Source organism: Amblyomma mixtum, chromosome 1 (assembly GCF_055824585.1).
Source record: "Amblyomma mixtum isolate Tamu chromosome 1, ASM5582458v1, whole genome shotgun sequence".
Classification (NCBI taxonomy): Eukaryota; Metazoa; Arthropoda; class Arachnida; order Ixodida; family Ixodidae; genus Amblyomma; species Amblyomma mixtum.
In genome coordinates this window covers 51,512,185-51,535,741 of record NC_143012.1, presented here as the reverse complement: position 1 = coordinate 51,535,741, position 23,557 = coordinate 51,512,185, and the positions used below count along the sequence as shown (strand labels likewise).

Below are 23,557 nucleotides of genomic sequence, written 5' to 3'. Positions count from 1 at the left end.
ACAACTGTTTTCAGCATCTATTCACGCCTCAAATAGATTTATTATTACTGATTTTCTCCAAGATGTTACTTGCGTACTTTTAAAGGACTCAAAATGCAGGAAAAGACTTCTGGCATTAAATATGACACACAATAATTCTGTCATATCTTGCGAGCTCATGTTAGCTAATTACCGACACCAGTTTCTGGAACACACGCAAGGAAAAATCCGGGGTAAGGTTAGCACGAAAACTTGAACAGGTGGCACTTACCAGAGATGAGGAAAAGCCTTTCCCAGGCAAGGCTACAAGTATTCTCTCTTTTCAAAAGACGTGAAATGCTGAATCTGTGGAGAATAATTCAGCACGCAAGAAGCCAGTCGATTTCAGGACAGCGTGCTAACATCATGGTTTCTCTCGGGCATTCTATTTATTTTCACTCGCTGGAAGCGTCACTGTGGCTGGTCTCAGTTGTCTCCTCTGCGATGGAGGCGATCTCCTTCAACTCAGTGTCGATCTGCCGCCGCAGCAGCGGGAAGAAGGAGCGGTACACGGTGGCCAGGTTCTGGTCCGAGTCTAGGTACACAGCGGCGGCCAGGGACTCGAATAAATCGGCAAGTGGCTTCGGAGGGGCCGGCACCCTGAATCCCGGGTACTCCTTCGCTCGGGAGAAGAAAAAAATGGTGGTCAATTTGCTTATTTATACCAATTGTGCATTATCCGTGCTAGCACAAAGTGGCCCTTTTTTGGCGTAGTTTATCTTGGTTTTGCATATTTGTCTTGGTATTACATTGTTAATCACGGTCATGCTTCGTTAGGCATCATATTGCTCTGTGGTTAAAGTCGCATATGTCATGTGTTCAGTGGTTTATGTGTGTTTAAAAGGCATGCATGAAGTACAGTAGATTGTTGCCACAAAAACTATGGGGCCACTTTGGCAGCCTAAAGTGCGCGGGGCGAAAGCCTTTGTCGCGCTACTTCGGCTGCCAATGACTGCCTAGATTTGTAACGGCTGCACCACTTAGGAGCGATCCCCCTCCACTAGGTGCCGCACACCGACTGACGACGGAGCAGCGCTCTACGGCGGCGCGCCGACAGCTCCACCTGTCGACGAAGTTGATACCTTTTGGGAGCTGCGCTTGTCGATGAGTCACCCCAGGTGCTGGATGTAACGCCGGACGGACGGACGGGAGAATGAGCCAGGAGAGGCTTTCGCCGCAATATTTATTACAGTATCGCGGTCGTTCTATGCATTCGTGTTAGTCACGGTTACACTTAAAGTTTAAATAAATATCTTGTTATCAGTAAAGGAATTAGCAATACATGAAACATTGAAAACCAGAGATTATAGTAGCAGGCAGCTCTTTAGCTTGACGGGTGCTCTGGGAAGGTGGCTAGAGGGCTGACGCTTCATTCCCCGAAGCTACAGACTGACGCCGACATTTTGGCAATTTACACTGTCACTGCCTTCGCTTTAAAAGGCATGAGCAAGATAGTGAGGGCAATCAGTCTACATCGCAAGCAATGGGCTGCGTAGAATGCGTGCAAGAAGCTGGCGCGTGACGGTATCAGTGCGAGTAGTGGGTGCAGAGTAGCCCACGGAAAATCGTCCGCCGATTGCAAGACGGGGATTGAGCACTAAGTTTACATTTCTTGCGGCGAATACTACATCGGCGAGGCGGTTTGATGTATTAATGAGTCTTACAGAGTCGAGAACGTGTCTCAAAAATGACGCATCGTCGAATATTACCTTACACTGCCGATGATAACAGAAAAAAAAATTCCCCGTTAGATAGGACTGAGGCCACCTTCGCCCAAGTTCTCTATCTACTGGCCCTTTCCACAGCCCGGATTCATTTCTATTGAGCGGAGTATTTATCATTGCTTTGCTGGTCAACCGGGTAATCCTTTTCAGCGGCCATTTTTCTTGAATAAGACTTCCAAGTCGTGCTCCTGATCCTAATGCCCTTCCACATTACACTATGTGCCCTCAACCAGGTCTTCCTCCTCCGAGTAAAGGCCTGATTTAATCCTCACCAGTGATGAGCACTTTGCTAGATCAAAAAAGTTTCCTTGTCGAAACCTTGGCCAACAACCCTGATGCGCCCCCTTCCCTCGTTATGCTTGTCTGTTTTCGCCCACACTAATAAGTTATGCAGCGAGGTGGCCGAATAATGCTTGTTCAAAAAATAAGGCAAGAAAGGGTCCTTCATAAAAACGTATTACAGGCTCGAAGAAAGCAAGACATTTCTGTAGAAATTTTTTTACGGTTCCAATCGATAGGACAGTTAGGACACAAGTAGGGTTTGGTCGCAAAGCAAAGGAAAATAGAATGACCGCCATCTGCGCGCTCAGGGGTTTCAAGTTTCTTTGTATTTGTTTGGTTCCGTCTGAAGCATATATATTTAATTTTTCAGTGAATAATAAACAACTTGATATCTCTGCGTACGCCTAGGACTATGACCGTGTTTTATGTGGTGCTCACAAAAGTTTACAGATGATCATGCAAAGAAATATAATTTGCCGCATAGTATTACAAGTACTGGCGATTACCAGAAAACGGCTGAATCGCCTTAAGAATGAAGTTCGTTGATCGTGACCATCATCAGTCCAACAGCGCCCACAACATGACAAAGGCCCCTCCCAAATTTGTCCACATTACCCTGTCCTGCGCCAGCCGCGGCCCCCGTATCTCAGCAAACTTCTTAATTTCATCCGCTCACCTAACTCGCTCCCCCACCTGCTACGCTTTCGCTTTCTTCGAACCCAGTCCATTGCCCTTAATGACGATCTGTTATCTTGCTTTCGCATAGATGACATGTCCTGAGTAAGCCCATTTCTTGCTCTTGTAGTTGACAAGTACATACACTATTAGCACGCGTTTGTCACCGATCCACTTTGCCCACTGACTGTCTCTTAACATTACACTTATATATTTTTCTATAGCTCGCTGAGATGAGCTAGTTTAGGCTGAACTCTTCGTTAGTCTGCAGTGAACTATTAGCTATTTAGCTATTAAAGGTATGCGCCTGATTTCGGGTGTACATATCTGCTTTTGTTCGGAAATAATATATAAAATTTATTTCCAGCATATTGGAAGTGAAACTCGCAGTGACATATTTGTAAGCAGCTGACGCTTCCGTGCTTTATCCGAGATCGAGATTGGATGAAAGGTTCTTCTGTTATTCGTGCACAGGTGTCATCTAAGCATGCCTGAGTTTCCGCTCACCACATAGTACCGGGACTGTATCGTCCGTTACGGTAGCGAAATTTTTACGACGGTCTCCATAGCATTGATTCGAATCTTACAAATCTTGCTGCCTTACAAATGGAGAGCGTATGCACTACACGGCATTGGTTAAAGCACCGATAGGCCTCCACACATAACGCAAAGGTGACAGCTTCCCAGTGAGGTGGCTCTATCTGGAAGCTGGTTCTTAGGTTATTATAACGGAATATATCCCTTACGCGAATGGAGTGGATTCCAGTAAAAGGAAAACATAGCGGGGGTTTCCAGAGAGTCATTGGACGGTTGAGATTATGAAGTTTAGAGGGGTATGGTGGCCGGCGGCGGTCGCCTCGCGGTGTAATTTGACGCCAGCGGGAGAGGAAGTTAAACTGCAGTGAGCGTAGTCAGGCTGGTAATAACGATTTTTTTTTCGCGTTGCTCCCCCGCGGGACCTAGAGAACCTCAAGACCTGGGAGGACTGGGAGAGCCTGCTGCGCTCGGAGGATCCGGCCGTGCAGACCATCGCAACCGGCCGGGCTGCCAGTGTTATGAACCTTAGGAACATAAACACTTGAGTGCAGTGGGGTCGTGCGGGGACCCTGGGGCGTGCCCCGAATTCCTTGTACAATAAAGTTTTTTCTCTCTCTTCGCGTTGCTTGGACGCTCATAACTCACCCCATCTCTCAGCATCTTGACGTATTGGACAATCTCTTCACTGAGCGAGGGAGACGAGTAGCGCAGGAGCTTGTGCATCCCATGGTGCGCAACCACGAACCCCAGGAAGCGGTTGCATTCGATCCGCCGGCGTGTCTCGTGCAGAGCCTTCGGCGCCAGGGGGTCGATGCAGCCGTACAGGTGCACAGTGAGCATCTTCTTCAGCAGGGCGTCCCCCATGAAGTCCATGGGCCGCATGAAGCCCGGGACGACGCGAGCTCCGGCAGGAAACGAGCCGTGGGTAAAAGCCATCAGCAGGAATCCCTGATACGAAAACAGCGCTCATTAATCTCAATCATATTCTCTCATTAGCGACGCTTCGGAAGAACTGGCATACAAGAGGAGTGATCATTTTCACGCAGGATACGCTTACTTACCCATTGGCTCACAGTTCACACGGAATCCACAACACAGCGCAGGGAAGATGCGTGACGCTACAAGCTATATTTCCTTCAAAACAGCGAGAATAAACCGACTTGTCTGGAAGACCTGTGTTGTTGTGCTGTCTGCTCGTTAGAGCCCGACACACTCCGAGGCCGCAGCCACCAGCGTAGGACAAGTCAAATGAGGTAGTACAAAATTTGACAAAAATACTAAAGAAACACAATAAAATGAGCTTTCCGCATACGCCCATTACGAGGACGGCTTCGACGCCCCGTTTCGATGGAAATTAAAAATTGGATTTTGAGGAAAGGAACTGGCGCACTGTCTGTCGGTCTCGGCGGACACATGAGCCGCACCGTAAGAGAAGGCCTAAAGGAGGGAGTGAGAGAACAAAGGAAGAAAGAGGTGCCATAGTGGAGGGCTCCGGAATAATTTCGAACACCAGGGGATTTTTAACGTGCACCCACGTTTCGATTAAGGCGAAAAGCAAAGGCGCCCGTGTGCTGTGCGATGTCAGAGCACAGCAAGGTTCCCCAGGGGGTCTAAATTATTCTAGTGCCCTCCACTACCGCACCTCTTTCTTAATTCACTCCCACCATCCTGCCCTTCCTTACGGCGTGGTTCCGGTGTCTGCTGAGACATGCGAGGCAATAACTGCCCCATTGGCCTGTCGGAACGTCGAACAAGGCCTGTCGGAACGTCGAACGGGCGTGCCCGGGCGGCGGCAACCGCCACTGGGGTCCCATACTAGGGACCTCCACCTAGTGTTTGTAAGGATCGGTCCCTTACGGGCTGATCCAAACATACCTCCTGCTCATTCGTAATAAATGTTTTCACCACCACCACCCGCCCATTTCGTTTCCTCAGGAACCAATTTTTCCCGCCATCGAAACATGGCAGCGAAATTCAAAAAGGGGTCCGTGTGCTGCACGATGTCTATGCACTTTAGAAATTCCCAGGTTGTCGAAATAATTCGGAAGCCCTCAAATATAGCACGTCTTTGTACCTTTCTTCTTTCACTGCCACCTTTCGCCTTTCTGTTGCAGTGCGGTCTGCATGTCACCGATATTCCAGACAGTTACTGCGCACTTTTCTTTCGCCAAAAACCAATTTTGAATTTTTCAAACTCCATATCGAAAGAATAGAGAAGGGTTTACGTATACTTCATCACAGTCATGAAATATCTCTTACAGCAGCACTGCTTCCTGCTCAGGGTACTCAGCAGTAGTACTACAGCAAGACTCTTTTGTAAACAGTGTGTGTAATACTGCTGCTTTTATATAACTGAACCAAGCACGTGCATTTCGTGGGCTGAATGCCGTGTGTCTAAGTTGCTCGAAAGAGCAAAAAGTGTCAACTTTACATGAAATGCATGCCACTTCCTTTATGTATTAAACCTTCGCTTCTGGCATGAATTCGACATTCTAAAAACAAATATCTTCATTTTGTGCTGCTAAACTAGTACTTGTCGCGGCAATAATGGCATGTTTCAGGCTATTTAATAGCAATATATTGGGTCGGTTAGTTTGAATGATGAGACGCGGTCACCATCTAGAGGAGGTCATGGCACAAAGCTGTCTGGTCTAACTCTGGGCGCTACGCGTGTCCCATCGTTAAAGCTAGCCTACCAAGAAAAATCGCGGGCAAGAACTTGCATAATTTATGCATTGCTATGCGACCATGGCTGGAAATCTCAAAATGAAGTATGTAAGATTACGAGGCAGAAATACATCAGAGGAGGCCAGGCAACAACTGCGAGTTAATTACATTCTAATCCAAGTACAGAAGAAATGGACATGGGTAGAGCATCTGATGCGGATAATCGAAGCTCTTTATGGGTAACGAGCTAGATTTCGAGAGCCGGCAAGCGTACTGGACAGCGTTCCTCACGTGGCGTTCCTAGAAGGGCCACGAACCGTAAGAAGAACGCCTAGCAAGCCTACTTATGAAATTCCTAGAAGGAATGTCTTACTCTGTTAGTGATAGCAGTTCTTTTGTAGCGCGATCTACACTGGCCGAGGTTCAGCAGTTTGCGTGGCTCCTGGAGAGCAGTGCTGGCATGCGCGAGGAGCAAGTGACCTCACTACGCACAGCTGGTGTGCCTCGCCGCGCGCGCTCCCCTTCTGTTTTATGCGAAGCATACTACTTTAGCTACCACTTCAGCCCTTCACCGTGGTTATGCGCCTCCAAATCACGTGATACATGACGTCACACCACGTGACACGATGACGTCACGGCAGTAGAGAAACCGGGGCCCACCTCGCGCCGTCGCTGTGGTTGTGCGCCTCCAAATCACGTGATATATGACGGCACACCACGTGACATGATGACGTCACGACAGTGGAGAAACGGGGGCGCACTTCGCGCCGTCGCTGTGGTTGTGCGCCTCCAAATCACGTGATACATGACGTCACACCACGTGACACGATGACGTCACGACAGTGGAGAAACGGGGGCCCACCTAGCGCCGTCGCTGTGGTTGTGCGCCTCCAAATCACGTGATACATGACGTCACACCACGTGACACGATGACGTCACGGCAGTAGAGAAACCGGGGCCCACCTCGCGCCGTCGCTGTGGTTGTGCGCCTCCAAATCACGTGATATATGACGGCACACCACGTGACATGATGACGTCACGACAGTGGAGAAACGGGGGCCCACTTCGCGCCGTCGCTGTGGTTGTGCGCCTCCAAATCACGTGATACATGACGTCACACCACGTGACACGATGACGTCACGACAGTGGAGAAACGGGGGCCCACCTAGCGCCGTCGCTGTGGTTGTGCGCCTCCAAATCACGTGATACATGACGTCACACCACGTGACACGATTACGTCACGACAGTGGAGAAACGGGGGCCCACCTCGCGCCGTCGCTGTGGTTGTGCGCCTCCAAATTACGCGACACGATGATGCTTCGCATTCTCCAGGCTTAACCAAGTTAAGCCTCAGCCATTTTTTTCAAACGATCCGAGTGTAAAACGTTGACAACTCCAGTGAACACAATGAACGCCGACGGCCTATGGCTTCAGCTCCGCGTTTCTGGCACAACCTTGTCAATGCCTGCAGCCCGCATCTCTGCCTCATCACCCCACGTAGCACGATTCAAGCGTCCACTGACCCAGGGAGGCATTATGCGCACTTCCTTTCCTTAAAATGATGGCAGTGCAAAACGTTGTCAACGCCAACGCCAATAACACAATGAACGCTGACGGCCTATAGCTTCAGCGCCGCGTTCCTGGCACAACGTTGTCAACGCCAACGCACGCAGCGCACACCTGTCATTACCGCCACTTAGCTTAAAGCACGGTTGAGGTGTCCACTGTTCCAAGAGGGCAGTTATGCCACCGAGATGTGGACACTTCGCACTCACCTCACGCGACGTATATCCTGGCCTAGCAAAGCTATGCCGCTGCCAATTTTTTATATGATTCTGCCACACATGCGAAGCGATAACCCGGATCGTCGATACAAAGCAACCACCGGCACCGAAGGAAATGTAGCAGGGAGTGGCAGCCAGTAAATTAGCTGGAGGAGAACAATAACTTTGGGGTAACTGGCCGCAGTTGACGCTAGGCATGATTAATTACAGGTCAACGCTAGAAAGCTTTCGCTGCAGTGGACGTGTTTTTAGGTGGCTGATAATCTGACAGCCATGGGCGCTTACCTTGTCACGAAAATCGTAGCGTATGGTCCGCTCAACCGCTATGTACGGCCTTGCCGCTCGCACAAGCTGCGCGTCCAGCGGGTCCCACGGCTCGCGGGGCACCGTATGGATCCAGTCGTAGAAGCTGTTGGAAACGGCGTTGAGAGGCATGGCTGCGGAACAGTAACGCTTCCTTGGCACGGCCTGGATCTCGTTGTAAGAGCTGCCGGAAACGACCTCGAGGTTCATGAGTGCTGAAGAAAAACGTTCCTTTCGCCAGAACAGTGCGCTCACGTGGAACGATCTTCGTTGTCTTCTTCGTCGAGCATTCTGGCTTCGGTCATTCAAAAGGTGCCACCGCGCTTAGTCATCATCATCATCAGCCTGACTACGCCCCCTGCAGGGCAAATCCCTCTCCCATCTCTCTCCAATTAACCCTGTGCTTTGCCAGCTGCGGCCACCCTATAATTCCAAACTTCTTAATCTCCTCCGCCCACCTAACTATCTGCCAGCTCCTGCTACACTTACTTGCCTTCTCTAGGGATCCAGTCACTTACCCTTAAGAACCGAGAAATTTACAGCGTCCTTTCGCCTGCCGATTCATCTTGAACAGACATTCGTCGGCGCGAGATGTGTTCTGCACCTGCGCGAAAAAGAGAACACTTGTAAAAACGGGTAAGAATCGAATTAAACGCTCTAATTTTGTTGCTGCTGTGGCGACATGAATTAGTACTGTGATTTTGAACACGTATTTACTTTTGCTCAAAATTTTTATTCACCTACTATTTACCCGAAGCTTTAACAGGACGCAGTTCATTTACATTCAACTTTGGGGTGGGGGGTGAGTGATGTGTGAATGAAATCATCACATCATTATCTAAGTTCATTCAGTAGTAAATAATAGGAGGGAAAAGCATCGAAATCAAGTCTTTGTACCGTTTTCTCGAAACTGAAAATAAGAAGTAAGTTATAAATAGTCTGCCAGAAGACGCACAGAAAAGTGTGCCCGGTGCCTAACCCCCATAGACAAAGACGGCCAGAGCATTTAGAGGACACACTCAATGTGCACAAACCATTACTCAATTTTCCCCCGAAAACCCTCTGTATCAGATGAGAAGTGTGGGTTAGAAGGGTGAGAAGTTCCGTCACACTTCTCACCCGATTCACGTAGGGTTTTCACGGGCAAATTTAGTTAATAATTTGCGCTCATTAATTGTGTCCTTCAACTTCTCTTGCTGTTTTTTATAATGGGGAGTATGCACGAGGCACACCTTTTTGTGCGTTTTCTGGCAGGCTCTTTTTTTAATTTCTCTTTGAGTACCAGTTTCAATGGATTACCAACGAGCGCAGCGAGGGACCTTTCTATTTTAAATTTCTTTTAAGTTTCGCAAAACGCGAAAAAATTTGTCCAAGAAGCGAGGAGTGAACTGCTGTGCTGTTTTGTCAGAATTTTGTACTGTCTCTGAGCCCTTCTTTCGCAGTGATTTTCTGTTGCTCTGCGCATTTTTTTATAGTGCTGTTTATTTTTGAACGTAATTTTATGACGGGTACTGTTGTTTTTCTTGTTTTTTTTATCTTTGTTGTTTGAAACCTTCCCTTTTTTGTCACTCTGCAGTTTTTTTTTTTGTACGCTGTTTCCAGGCGTGATGGTTTGTAGTTTACAATTTCCAACTTGTCTTCTATAAGGTATAAAATATCGCACATCAATACAGCTAACAGACAAATGCGACTCAGTTTCCGCAGTGTGCCCTCTGCAGCATTGCGGCTGCTTTCTCCTTACAGGGTAATGATCTGTGTGCCATTGTAGCAGGCCAGTTTCGGTAAATGGCTGCAAGACTCACTCTTCTCTCGGTTACACTTCCGTTTCTATTACTCAAAATAGCTGCCTACTTATACTCAGATCACGTAGGTGATTGCCTCGTGTCATCACAACTGGGTGCTCAGGGATTGCCACCTCTCTCATCGGTGGCTGTTTTGTCGCAAGAGCAGACAGTGCTTTCGTTTTGATCGATACGCTGTCGCGAGAAAATGCCCCTGGGCAAATTGTGACGGATATAAGGACAGCGTCTAAATCACACGAGCTCAAAAAAAAAAACTCAGAATAAACAAACAGGGCATTTGAAGGCAACACACACGAAAGATATGAGACTCGAGTTTTCTTTGGGCGTGTTTTTTTTTTCTATATACGTAGCTTATTCCCATCCCAGCCATCACATTTTTTTGCCCCTTTCGCCTTTTCAGGAGCCAAGTCACACTTATATGTGATGTGCGATATGAAACGAAAGAATAAGTAATAAAGTATGTTCAGCTTCTTTCTCTTGGTCAACAGCAGTTAGGCAATCCACCCACCTCTGTCCTACGCGGTTCTGTTGTGAAGTCGAGATAGAGAATTTTTACATTTCGAGACAATGTATTGATCCTATACTGACCCAAACTGGAGGCGGTGATCTTCGGACAGAAATTGTAAGCTGTTTACCGAGCGTGGCATGCCAATGCAAGCAAGAAAAGCCCCCTTTGTGCACTGGTATGCCACGACAAGGCATGGCAAGACCACTACAGGCTAGTCAAAAACATTACGCAGTCGCAGAGTCCTGCTTTAGGGTCATGCTGAAAGCAAAACTTTCTTTTTCGAGTGTCGTTTCTTAATGGCGGCAGAACTGTAGAAGGTTTTGCACAAACGGTGTGGCGAGATATGAACATGAATGCAGTCAATTTGTTTCCCCAGTAGCCACTGCCAGTTAAACAAGCTGCCGAACTTCAGACTACTAAATGAAAGGGATGAGTTTCAAAAGCGCTTTGCGGAGCAGTTTCCGACTGACCAGACATTTCAGGCACTACATACTTTGTACCGCGAATTGCAGAAAGCATACTTTTAACGTTGCCTGTTCGTTAGGGCAAGGAATCGTGTGAATTCATCTTCAGACCTGAGTTATCACGGGCGAGCACTCTCTAGAATGTTCTCTGCCGTAAAACATGAAAAAATTAGCATTGAAGAGGATGGTGTCCACTGAAAGCGAGAATGACATTGCAATCTGTCTTCTTTTCCCTTGTGCTTCGCTCTGTCCTTGCCGTGACGACATCGGATCCTTAAGCTGGCACAACTGTCCGACGCTTAACAGCCTTCGTTCGGCGCTGGTCGCCGAGGGTTCCCTCCAGCCTTTCCAGCCCCCAGTAGAGCAAATGAGTGGCATTTTCGGCAGCATCCGGCGTTCCCATTAGCCCCACCATGAAGGGGTGAGCGCGTGGAACGTGACCTCTAATTGCTTTAGATGAATTTGGTGGCAGCTGCCGTCTCACTGGGGTGCACTTTTGGTTCTCGGATGCAGCATCTGCCATCGACGGGAATATCTCTTGTGACCACAGCAGAAACTCTTTTCCTACTTCTTCTTCTTCTCCTGATTAAACATGGCTACTTTTCTATTTTAGCTTCTTCTTCTTTGCATGCCACATCGCAGCAAGACTCACGTGCCCTTTCCGTAATCTTGAATGGATATCTTTCTCGACTTGTCCCTAACATTGACAAGGCAGAAGTTGTTCAGCAGACATGAATAGAGAGATAAAGCGGCCCTTACAAGCCTGCATAGACAAAAAGAGAGAACTATCGTTTAAACGAAGCAGTTCGTACGGGAATACTGAATAGAAGAACACGGCGATAATTCTTAATTAGAGGTAATCCTCCGTTTGGAGATAACTTCCAATTTTGAATAAAGGTGTGTTTATTCTTGATAAAAAGCGTGGAAAAATAGGTTGGGCAGTTAGTTTCACGGTGGGCTTCTCTTTGCAATTTCGGGGGGATGCTCTTTGCAATTTCGGAGGTCTGTGATGCTCGTCTTAGCTTAACGCGCTTTATAGCGTTTCAAGACGCTGCTGACCGTCGGGGCCAGAATTATTGCGTTTTATCCCCAAATTTGAGGCCCATGTATTGCAAGGCATTTATTGTGACGCAAACGTCTCCTACATCTTAACACCCCTACCACCTATACCACATTATCTCTCTTCAAATTGTACAAAATAGCGAAATGCCTTCATTAGTGCCCCCGCTTTTCGTGATTCATTGCTTTTTTGCCGATGGTTCGTGAGAAGTGCGATGCTCTACGGATTGCATTTCTTTTTTCAAATCTGCTAAGCAACATTTTATTTTTAGCACTGGCGCGTTTGTTTGCGATTAAAAAATTATAACGAGTCATCATGACATGCAGCATCAGTTGTCCCTTATCGTCTGGTGTATGCTTTGTCCTTGAGTTTTTCGGGCTGTTCATCACGAAACGTCATTCCTACCGAAGTAAATAGCGCTGTAATTGTGCTTGGCATAATGAGCCAGACAATTTCCGCGGTTCAGGCACATTGAAAGGGGCCGCAAAGCAATCGTAGCCACGCCCACCTCTCTCTCGCCTGCTCGAGGAGGCGATCAAGCAGGAGGGAAAGTGAAAAAGAAGCTGGATGGGTCCCCTACAAGCGATGTTCCCCCCTCGGTGTGATTAAGCCGGCTTTGCAGTCGCCGCGTACCCTTTTTATGCGTGCTGAAGGTTGAAACTGTTAGTGTAGCAGCGACAAAGGCACTTATACTTTTCCACTTGGAAACATTGATGTTGGAGGCCCTGATGGCAGGCTACAGTTATCCATTGGGAACCAAGCGTCTATCTCCTAAAATGAAGAACTTGATAGGTAGATTTTCATAAATGACCCTAGCAATCAACTTCTCTCAAAGCATTTATGATGTCCGCCATGCCTTCGCTGTGATCGCGAAGGAATCATTATTTTGTCTTAAGAAGCTTATCTTTGAAAGTCAGTTTGAATCTGCCAGCCGACACACTCCATTTACCTTCAATTTTACTCACATGCTCCGTTGGTTGTCCAACAAAGCGCGTCTGTGTTACATGATTGGCCGCCATGCGGCTTTATGTATTACCCGATAGGCATTTGTGGGCCGTAGATGGGTGCTGTTGTATGCGAAAACACCCGTGTGCTTTGTCCTTTTCCCCCCAACTATGATGTCTCGTACCTTCGGATTTTGATCAACACTTTTATATTTATTTTGACCAGTTTGTCGGCGCAGTAAATTTATCCTAATTGCAACAAATACTCATTTAATTATAAATTGGTTATGGTCAGAAAGGATGCCCTAATTTCGAAGCATCGGGATTTCGTTTATTGTACTACACCATTCGATTAAATATGATCGTTTGAGCAGCCGACGTATGCATGTCAGTTATATATGTCAGATATATTGCGTATACATGCCATTTCGAAATTACGGACACATTTTTCTATTGGTATTTTAACAAGAAAAAACATATATGTCAATCAACGTTGTTTTTTTCTTAGAACGAGCACAGCATCATTGCACTCCCAGAACAGGGGCTGTGCAGGCATGCAGAAAACGCTGTGCTCATCACTGCCTTTGAGATTACTGAACAGCTTTGGCGAGCAACAACACTAAAGGCGCTGCTTCTGCAGGACCGGAACACAGAAGCTCCCATTACATTGCGGAAAAAAAATTAGCTTTTTTGATAATGTAAAAGTTTGCTTGGGAGCAACCACCGCCTTACAGGTTTCAGGCGCCAGTCACGCAAAACATTTCCGAAGAACAGACATACTCATTTCATGGTTTCTTGAGTTACTGCAAATTTAAGGTCCATCCACAAGCACACTGCATATATGTCACCTTCGCGCGATCGCGAAAAATGAAAGACTAGACACAGTCTAGTCGCCGAAGGGCAGCATGTTATACGCAGTTCTTAAGTTCAGACATCTCTTGCCAAGTTCTTTCCGCTACTTTGATAGGTTTCAGAACTGAAAAGTGCACTTCCAAAGTAAAGATTTTTCTGTATTGCTGCCCTCCTTACTATACAGTATCAGATGGTGGACAAAGCAAATACCAACAACAATACTCTTTCGAGGTCCAACACTACGTTTATGTCATTATTTAAAATCCACTACAGAAAGCGCATGCACCAGGAGAACGCATAGTCTACGACTACTCAAGGACCTCCATTGAACTTTATATGCGCAACCCGCCGACATTGCTTTCTTCTTGGTTCACTTTTGGCCGGGATGAATCAAATTCCCTGTCGTTGGCCACGTCGGTGGCTGGTCCAGACGGGGCGGGAAGCCGTTCACTTCGCTTTCATAATATCCCCTGAGAGAAAATAGGGCGCCCGCGGGCGCTGACCTGCCATGTTATTCTCGGCAGTGGACGCGTTTCACCAAGTCATGCGTCTTTTCGCAAGGAAACGCAACGCGTCTTTACGCGATTTTTTCCGCCGTGTGCAGCCCTAGAGTTTTGCTACTGTCTCGCAAAAGCATTTTGTCTTAGAAGATCGGGCAGAAAATGCGACATGAAGAATATACAAGATTAAAATTTTGCCTTCTACTCTGCCTCGGATGTTCTGGCCGGCCTGCTTTAGCCGCATCGTGTTGTTTCATTCTTTTTGGGGGCTCACGAAGATCTACAGCGTGGGCGTGCAGGTCTGTTTGTACGCTTCGCCCTGACTGTGAAAATGTATGGAGAGACAGCACCGCTGGCCCCGCAAACAACAGAAGAGCAATAATCGCATGGGTTTTATGTATTCGGGTTTGTGCTAGCTTCGAGTTTTTGCAGTGTTGCAATAAGATTCCGAAAGTGCTTTCTATCGTGTTTTGCGCTTCAGCACAAGGTACAATAAAGCTGCTAACAGTGACGCAGCAATAGCATCCTGAAAGGCTCATGTGTAGAATAGACGTGCATGTTTTAGGCGCTGAAATTCCAGAATTATTGCCAAGAAAGTATATACCAAGGATGAAAAAGAAGATAATTTACAAGGGAAACTGTCGTGTTGGTTTGTGCACGTAAATAGAGGCCATGAAAACAAGCCATGAAAAGGCCATGAAAATCTCCTCTTCCCTAGAACGATGAAAAATTGAGAGCTACGGTAGCACACGTTGCAAGGAAACCGCAGCTATATTAGCTAGCAAATTAAATAAAAAACAATGAACAATTGAAGCGAGTTGGGCGATTTGGTAGTGATTCATTAAAAAAACAGCGGGAAAACACAAAGAATAAGCCAGGACAAGCGACGACTCTTAACTAACTTTATTCGCCATCGAAAACATTTCTTATACGCACGACCGGCTGTAATAACATAAATACGGAAATTAAAAATAAAATTATAGCTGTAGCAGTTCACTACTCTTGATTCGAAAATATACTCTGGAAAACTGGAGTTGTAAAAAAACGCAAGGTGAAATTTATTTTCTTTTCTGAGAAATGAAAAAATCGAAAGCACCAGAAACGCGTATTAGAGAGCTTTTCTATTTTTGCTTCCCATGAACAAAGCGCTTTAACTAAGCCGCAATTGTCGCTAGTGGGCCAATCTGTGATTTCTTTTTGTGATTCTGACACATGTACGAAAACAGAACTAGCCAACTAGTTAAATTAGGACTGAAAAAGCTATTCGATCTGTTCTTGGCTGCTTTTCAGATCTCTTTTTGCAACGCAGGAAGCATTGCCGTAACTTGCATTTATCGAAGACCTGGAAATTTCTCTTGCCGACAAGTTGTGCGAAAACCACACCGTTGGAAGTAATGCGGCCATTCAGATTTTGCTCATCCATACCGAATCTATCAAGGTTTCCGCTCAAGAGCTCATTAGGCGGATACGAGGTATGCTGCGGTGTATTCTCGCAATACATGAAACGAAATGGGTCGCTTAGAGAGGGAACTAATCAGAGAGAAAGTGCTTTTTCTCATTTCCCCTCCGCAGCAATGCACCAGCAGCAACCGTCACTGAAACGCACGCTCCCTTTCCCTGCTTCAGAACAGCATAGCAACAAATCCACCTTTCCTGGAATGACTATACATGTCGGGCGGTATGCGTAAAATATCAAGGGCGCATAGTATTATCGTACATAGAATATTCCTTTGAGCTTATAGAATGTTTTATTAAGTTCGAGAATTTCTTTTTGTATCGACGTCAGTTATGCCGTATGATCGCACCGTTCTTTCGTAACGTCTCAGGGGGTTTCGCGTTGCAGGCGTTACAAGGTTAATAAAGGTTCTTGGATATAGACAGCGTAAAAAAATGCTTAACGTCGCACTTCACACTGTTTTAAAAGTGGTGTCGATGTCTTCATCCTCTTGGCCAAGATCTCAATAATGACATAAAAAGGTCAACCTTTCAATGATGGTGGGATGGGGCTGTCACTACGCCGTCCTGATCTGAAGTTGTCAGTCCTTCCGTTCTTAAAATTCTTACACTCTGTATTCCCTCCACTATCCAGGGAGTTAAAAGAACAGGGAGCTGGATAGCTCCCTGTTCTCGCCTACAAGAAGAAAGAGTAGGGGTTTTAGGAAATGCTGCCTGTGTCAGAATACACGTAACAGTATCACGGAGTACTTTTTTATCTCGTCATGCAAATAAAGCAATCCAACAAAAAGTGAAATGTGGCCGCTGCTGCCCTTACGTAATCCTAAACGAAAATTTCTATTTTACACCGCCCTTGTATATCCGAAATCGATGGCCATTTCTTAGCTGCTCGCATGCAGATGTGTTACTATTACGCAAGGCTCCTCGAGGAATACATCTAAGCAAGAGGTAACACCAAATAGGGCACACCACCAGAAAAAAGTATTTTCTGAAGTAGCACATTAGATGCAAGCACAAACTTTTTCGTATATCTACCGAATTCCAAAGCCTAAAAACCGCAATATCATACACTTTTCTTGTGACTAAGTGTAGCCCACTGAAGGAAACACATGCTTTCTTCTGTGTTTCTTTCCGCTGAGGGGATCACTATGGTTCACGTTACAAGGTCTATACTGGTTTGTAGCAGAACGTTAGCACAATTTTTCAATTATGCCTTTAATGAACGGCCCAAATAAAACTATGTAGTGTAGTTTTGGCTTTTCATTTTCTAATCTTCCCGATGAGTTTTCAGCAATAGTAGGCATTGTGAAGCTATTTAATCGCAGTGTAGTTGGGGAAGCTCGTACATTAACTACATCAGGCGATCTCCAAGCAAGAAAAGTCGCACACAAAATGGTCACACCCCAACAGAGTGGCCGCTTACGTTCATGCTCAGAAAATTACCTAGTGGAATGAATCGGACGTGTTGTTGTCTAACTTTCGTTCACTGCATTTCTTTCTCTGGTTCTAGAGGCCAACTAATAACATAGATATAAAGCAATGCAAGGGCGGGCGAGTTGCTTATGCACAGTATAGACTAGCGCACATATGACGAAAGCGAACGGGAGAAGCCTGCGTAAACGATCACTTGCCAACGGTGGTGCTTAATAAGATACTAGGTAATCTGGTACCCATATATATTAACAGATTTTCGTTAAGTTACCTTTCTTGGTGCCAGTATTATTCCGTCTCGTTGGTGCTTTTTTTTACTCCTTTTGTGAACGTAGAATTCGCGTTTCGAAATCAGCATAATATTGTTTGACTAGTAGGATTGACATTATGCATCAATTCTTAGCTGTTAGAAGACAACTTGCCATTGAATGTTTCCAGGAAGAAGTCTACCCCCCAATTGTGGCGAAGCCTCGAAGTTATAAGGTTCACAAAACTAATAAAAATGACAATACCCCTTTTAGCTTTCAAGGGCGGACGGTAGAGGGAGTAAAAAGAGGGAGAAAAAGGGGGGGGAATACAGAACCCCGCACCTTGTACTGGAGTCACACGAATACCTTCATCAGGTTTGTTTGAAATGAATTTGAGGAAATAGCATTTTTTAAACACAGCATCCATTGCGCTGAGACAGCCTTAAGGAGTGGAAGGCCAAGAATACTTAATTAAAGACCTTGACTCCGCTCATAATTGTTTCTGAACGCATAGTGGTCCAAAGCTTGAATTGTAGCAGCATATTTCGCATTGGGCTTTTTTTGTGCGGCAAAAGGAGGAGCAGGGAGACACTGGAAACATTCAAGCACCAGCGAAATGTAGATATAGAAGCACATATGACGGATCTCGCATAGCGAGATACTTTTCGGAAAAATTATTCCAACACAACTTTGTGGTACCTTTATATGTTTGTATGCTGCAATTACTCTTGCAGTCGTCAACCAACACATCAACGGCGTTAGAATTTAAGGAACCTGCCGACTGCAGCCGCGAATAGGTCACACCGTCAAAGTTATAACTTTGGCACCCTAATAACAGGGGCTTACAAACACATTATGACGCGTTTTCAAACCTTTTGAACAACTATGAACAATGACTTCTAAGATCTTTATTTTTTTAAGCGCGCTTTAGGAACCCAATGCCTGCCTCTTCTCACTTACCGGGATAGAACCTCAGGATAAAGAACGATCCTATGCGTCACCAAACCGTGCACACCACAGAAACACACATGGATGCATAACACTCTATGTCGAAACTTCAATACCCTGCATGGTTATTCAGGACATTGTGCGCCCTGTCGAATGATGCGAAACAATGCACATTGAAATCCCTTCCCTGATATTAGACAACAGGGCTAGTCTCACATAAAAACCAAGAGAACCACAGCACCACCGGGAGCAAAACCATTTTTGCAACAGCCACAAGCTTTCACGTAGACTGGCGCTCAGTTTAGCCTGGAAAAGTATTTAGAACATTGAGTCTTCCTCCCCAACCATTACAGCAGAGCGCGCATGCTAAGTATCATGATATTTGGCCAGGCGGCTCCAGCACCTTTAATAACCAAATTATTACAATAATTACACGTGAACAAAAAAAGAATGCGTTGTATCAAATCTGTGACGTTGAGACAAATCCGGTGGCCAAGCTTTTGCCTCTTAGTTTTCATACCTAACGAAGCTTCGAGGCTAAAAGGTCACAGAGCGGGCAAGAATAACATAAAATTGAATTAGAGCATCAAGCTAGAAACACAAAAAAAGAAGTCCAGTGGAAGGGTCACTGGTGTTAAGGAACAAAAGCAAGGCGTTTCTTTAGCAGCGCCACGATGACGGCGCCAGAACGTGAAAAGCGTCGTAGATGCGGAAACTTTCGGGCCGGAAGAAACTTGGGAAACAATGGCCCAGCGACAGCGTGTAAGAAAAACCTTGCCGGCTTATGCAATCTTGCCGCTAGCCACGCTGTCAACTGTGCTCCTCGGCTTCAAATTTTCCCCAAACATTGCAGTGTACAAACGGACATGCGCGGATCACATAGATATATTGACACAGGGTGCGAAATAGAAACAAACAATTTCTCACAAATAAAAGTAAATACAATTGTGGAAGTTGTCGTACCAACTAAGTGAACGCGCGGATGCGTAAGGAAAATAACAGCTTGTCTAATCATCACTGATTTCTCATCACCTTGGTGATATGCTTTTTGCAGTTGTCAACAATCAAGCATCAAACAGATAATTTCATTTAAATTTGTTCAAAAATCGTAGTACCACAAGATTTCTCAAAAATAATTTCCTATTCGAAAACTTTAACACATATTACCACCAACGACGCCTTCCTCACTTCCGACAAAATTTTCTGCTATTTTGCAATTATTATTGAAGTCTTCTCCATCCATTTTAAATTGAAAGGATTGCTCAAAGACTTCCTTTTTAACCGTAGTGTGTTTCTCAACTTCCAGATCCCGAATGGCAGTCTGCCAATGTCACTAAAGAGAAAATGATATATATGTATTTTTGCTACGACAGGCGAATCGCACTGGTTGATCTTGCAATTCTGCTCCCCGAAATATTGGTGGAGACTACGCTGAATGCTTATTTTGCATGAGTGCGCCCTCACCACGAAGTGTGTTGTACATCCAGCTGAGTGAATGCGTTCGCGACAGCGCTCCGGTTTGGGCCTAATCTATTTACGAACCCCGCTCTTAGTCCGACGCAATATCGCAGTCGAAAGTACATTTTCAAGCCTTTATTTTCAATCATTGCTTTGAGACAAGTAGAGAAAACTTAATTACGCGTGGGTAGATTGAGGCCCTAGGTCTATGATTCGCGGTGATCACCGTGAACCTGAGGAACAGCCCACGGTCATAGCGAAAACATTATGCCCGCTACTTGCAGTCCTTGATGTGGCCGTCGCTGTGGTCGGAAGGAAGTTATTTATCACAAAGACAGCTAGAAGAAACGTTTATTTAAGGTTATCTGATGCTTCAAGAGTTTTAGCCCCTGCCTTCAGCCACTTCACCACTACCTTCTGGCCGCCAGTGATGTAGTAACTATGGCGCTCCGCCATGAGCAACCGGTGAGGGCACCGGGGGGGGAGGGGGGGGCGTGGGGGGGGGGTGTTGTAGATTGGTTGAATTCTGTCCGATTTCACGGATTTGTGATGAGGTTTAGTCTAAATTGTATCGCATCCTAACAAGGAAATTAGAAGTTAAGACAGAAGGTCACGTGCAATATACAAGTGGTCCTTGTTTCGCGCCATTGCAGCGGGTCCTTTAGACAAACATGTGTACGGATGGCAGAAAACGATATTTCTCAAGCTTAGCTCACCCGGCGAGGCTAACTAGCGCCCATAAGTTTTGAGATATATAGAAATGTCGGAAAGTAGATACGAAATTTGTTGGTTTGATACACGGGCAGCTGTTATGGTGAAGCGAAGGCAGTCAACGGCAATTGAGTACCGCCAGGATCGCAACATTTGTTCATCTTGCAGCCTATCACTGATTATTGATACTTGCTCTTTGGCACAGGAGAGCTTCATGTGTTGCTATGTTCTTACGATTCTTTTTTCTCGAAGTCCCGAAAAAAGGGCGCCATCAGAAGAATTATCGGGGCTGAACGAACGAAAAGTAAACGCCGAACAGTGGCAATGAAGCGGCCCACGTACGGAAGCAGCGGGAGTGCTACCGATTTCGCCCACTCGTTTCCTGGACTCCCACAGCGCTTTAGGCTCCTTGGTCTGTCTGTAAACAGTCCTGTCGGCGTTTTCTTAGGGCACGGGTGTGACCTTTCGCTGGCAACTAATGAGTCGGGTTCCAATTTTGTTGACTTTGCTGTGTCGATCCGTAACGAAAAATGATATCGATTCTAGAGGGTGCCATGACAGCAAAAAAAAATCAGGAGAGCAACAAAGACAATGAAATATTTCTCTTTTTTTTATATGAATTCAAGAATAAGCTCGACTTTTTCAAGACAGCACGTACAGAGGGCAAAACGCTTGCCTAGAGCAAGTTCTGGGCTGGTTTCGGGCTGAACACCGCGATACCTAACGATAACACTTGGCTAAAAATTGTCTGGGTCTAAACATGTGCAGTTAAACTCAGAGTACTTCATTGTAATTATTTGCCTTCCTATTCGCCGCGGCTTTGTGTGCTTTGGAACACACAGTTTGGTCGTTCTCGACATGTGTTTTGTCATCTGCATTGTTATGTGGCTTGAACCGTCATGCCTGCCCGCAAACTGGCTTGACCGATCTTGTATACTTTTTTCAGTTACGAATTAGGTTGCCTTGTTCAGCAACAGCACATAATAACTGTGAAATTGGTGATACGATGGTTTAAATAATAAAGGCTCCCGCACGCTGCTTTGGTTAATTAGCGCTTTTCAGTCGTACACCATGCACTGAAAGCATGCAATTTCCAACAGTGTATTCATTTTCTCCTAGGAAGCAATAAATTCCTTTCAGAAGTGCACAAAAATCACAGGAATAAAGCAGCAGTTGTCAGGCGGCCTGAATTCAGCTTATGCGCCTAAATATGGCGACTAGGCTTGCGTTCTCCGCTTATCTGTGTCAGTTATCATCGGTCTTTTGGGAGTGTTTACTGCGTTAGTAGAAACAACCTTACTTCGGAGGAGCGGATCTCAGTTCTGGCGACAAATCAATAAACGTGAAGAAAGTTATAAATACATGAAACACGTTGGACTGCATAGGCATTCACATGTTTCCTAAGAAACGAAGGCAAATCTGAGCGAATGCGATGGATTCGATTGTAAAGCAATTTAATCGCCGGAAAGAGCTTGGTGCTAAGAGGTCACGTTAAGTGGTAGAGAGTACATAGCCCTCGACGACTTTGTCAGCCCAATCCACGGCGAGAACTTGCGCTCTGTGGTGAGAGCTGACCAGCGCGGTCTCTGGCCGCTCGAGAGAAGGATCGGTCACTACGTCATCCGGAGATTACTCTATCTTAGAATCCCATAGGATATGATCGTAGTTGGCTCGTTGGCCGCAGTGTTTATAGTTAGGGTTGTATAGATGAAAATAAATACGCTCAAGGAGTGATGGGGTACGAATCGATCTCGTCTGTAGACGACACCACGTAACCTTTTGTTCTTTAGTCAGGCTTTTGTCCGGAAGACAGAAAATTCTCTCTAGTTTAAAATGATTGGCAAGATCATTGCATGTGATCATGGAGTCCTTCGTGAAATTCAGGGCGCCAGACTCATCCCCTGCCCCGTCGACGAAACCTCGGGATTTACTGTCGGCTACCTCGTTCCCCACCGATGCGATAGAGACAGGTGAGGAGAAGAGATTTCGATTGGCTCAATAACGTGTTCCTCCGAGTCGTCGGCTAAGGGGGAACACCGCGGTATAAGAGAGCTCGGTAGTGCCGGTGGGTGGCTTCATTCCCACCCGTGTGTTCCGTGTGCCCTGGAAACCATATGATTGCGGCTTGATTAGAGGATGGGAATCTCTCAGTACATTGCCGTCTGGGCAGTTTGACCTCGGCATTGATTATTATGAAAACAGCAGCGCGAGGAAGACGGGGAAAACAGTGAAATCGACAAACAAGCTCTGGATTCATTATGGCGATGGTCACCCGCCCTTGGACCGGACCGGCTGCACACACGTAGAGCGTGTCCGGGGGGGGGGGGGGGGGGGGCATCCCATTTCTTGCGCAGCCCATAATCAGCTTTGCCGAACACCTACAGGCCTATATACAGGGCAGACAGACATACCCCACACCTCACAAAACTCTAGACAAGGCAGAAGAACACACCCTTCGCCGACTACACACAGACACTCTCGTAACACCACCGAAGCTCCACCAATGGCATCCCTCACTCTACAAACCAGAGTGCCCACACTGTGGAGAAATTACTACGTCTTTTCACATGATGTGGGCATGCCAATTCAATCCTGGTATCGAGAGACTTCTTGATCCCAATTTCGAGCAGTGGGAGGCCATTCTGCACAGCGAGGACCGCTACCCGCAACGAGGACTGGTTCGAAAGGGTGGACCACACAGGGCTCCGATAATTTCCGTGCTTTAAATAAAGTATTCAATCAATGAATCAATCAATCAATCAATCAATCAATCAATCAATCAATCAATCAATCAATCAATCAATCAATCAATCAATCTATCAATCAATCAATCGATTGTCTCAAAGAGAACATTGGTGTCTTGCTGATTGCAGGAAAAAGTGAGTATCGGCACAGGTTTTACTCGGCGCAAGGACGGAATCTAAATGGAAAGCTGTTTTTGTGCTGATATGAAACTTCCGTTGCTGAAGGAATAACAAGGATTTCTAAGTGCGATGTAACGAACGCGCTGTGAACTTATTCACTGGCTTAGAGCCAGAAGTACACATATAATGGTGTTTATGACAGAAGCAACGAACGATCCACAAGTGAACGTGCACTTCGGGACAAAAAAATTTCCTTAAGAATTTATTTTTAGTAATAGAATTGGAAGTTATTTCGAAAGAAATATTTTGCTTCAAAAAAGGT

At 46.0% G+C, this 23,557-nt stretch overlaps 1 protein-coding gene across 1 annotated transcript; it reads right to left on the bottom strand.

The window, feature by feature from the left end:
• Positions 1-402: 402 nt before the first annotated feature.
• Positions 403-8,146, bottom strand: LOC149366309 (uncharacterized). The gene is made up of 3 exons (XM_089556246.1): positions 7,973-8,146; positions 3,882-4,184; positions 403-635 (listed from the first exon to the last, which is right to left on the bottom strand). Exons 1-3 carry the CDS (start codon positions 8,120-8,122, stop codon positions 414-416), a joined length of 675 nt encoding a protein of 224 aa, XP_089412372.1. The 5' UTR covers positions 8,123-8,146; the 3' UTR covers positions 403-413.
• Positions 8,147-23,557: the final 15,411 nt, after the last annotated feature.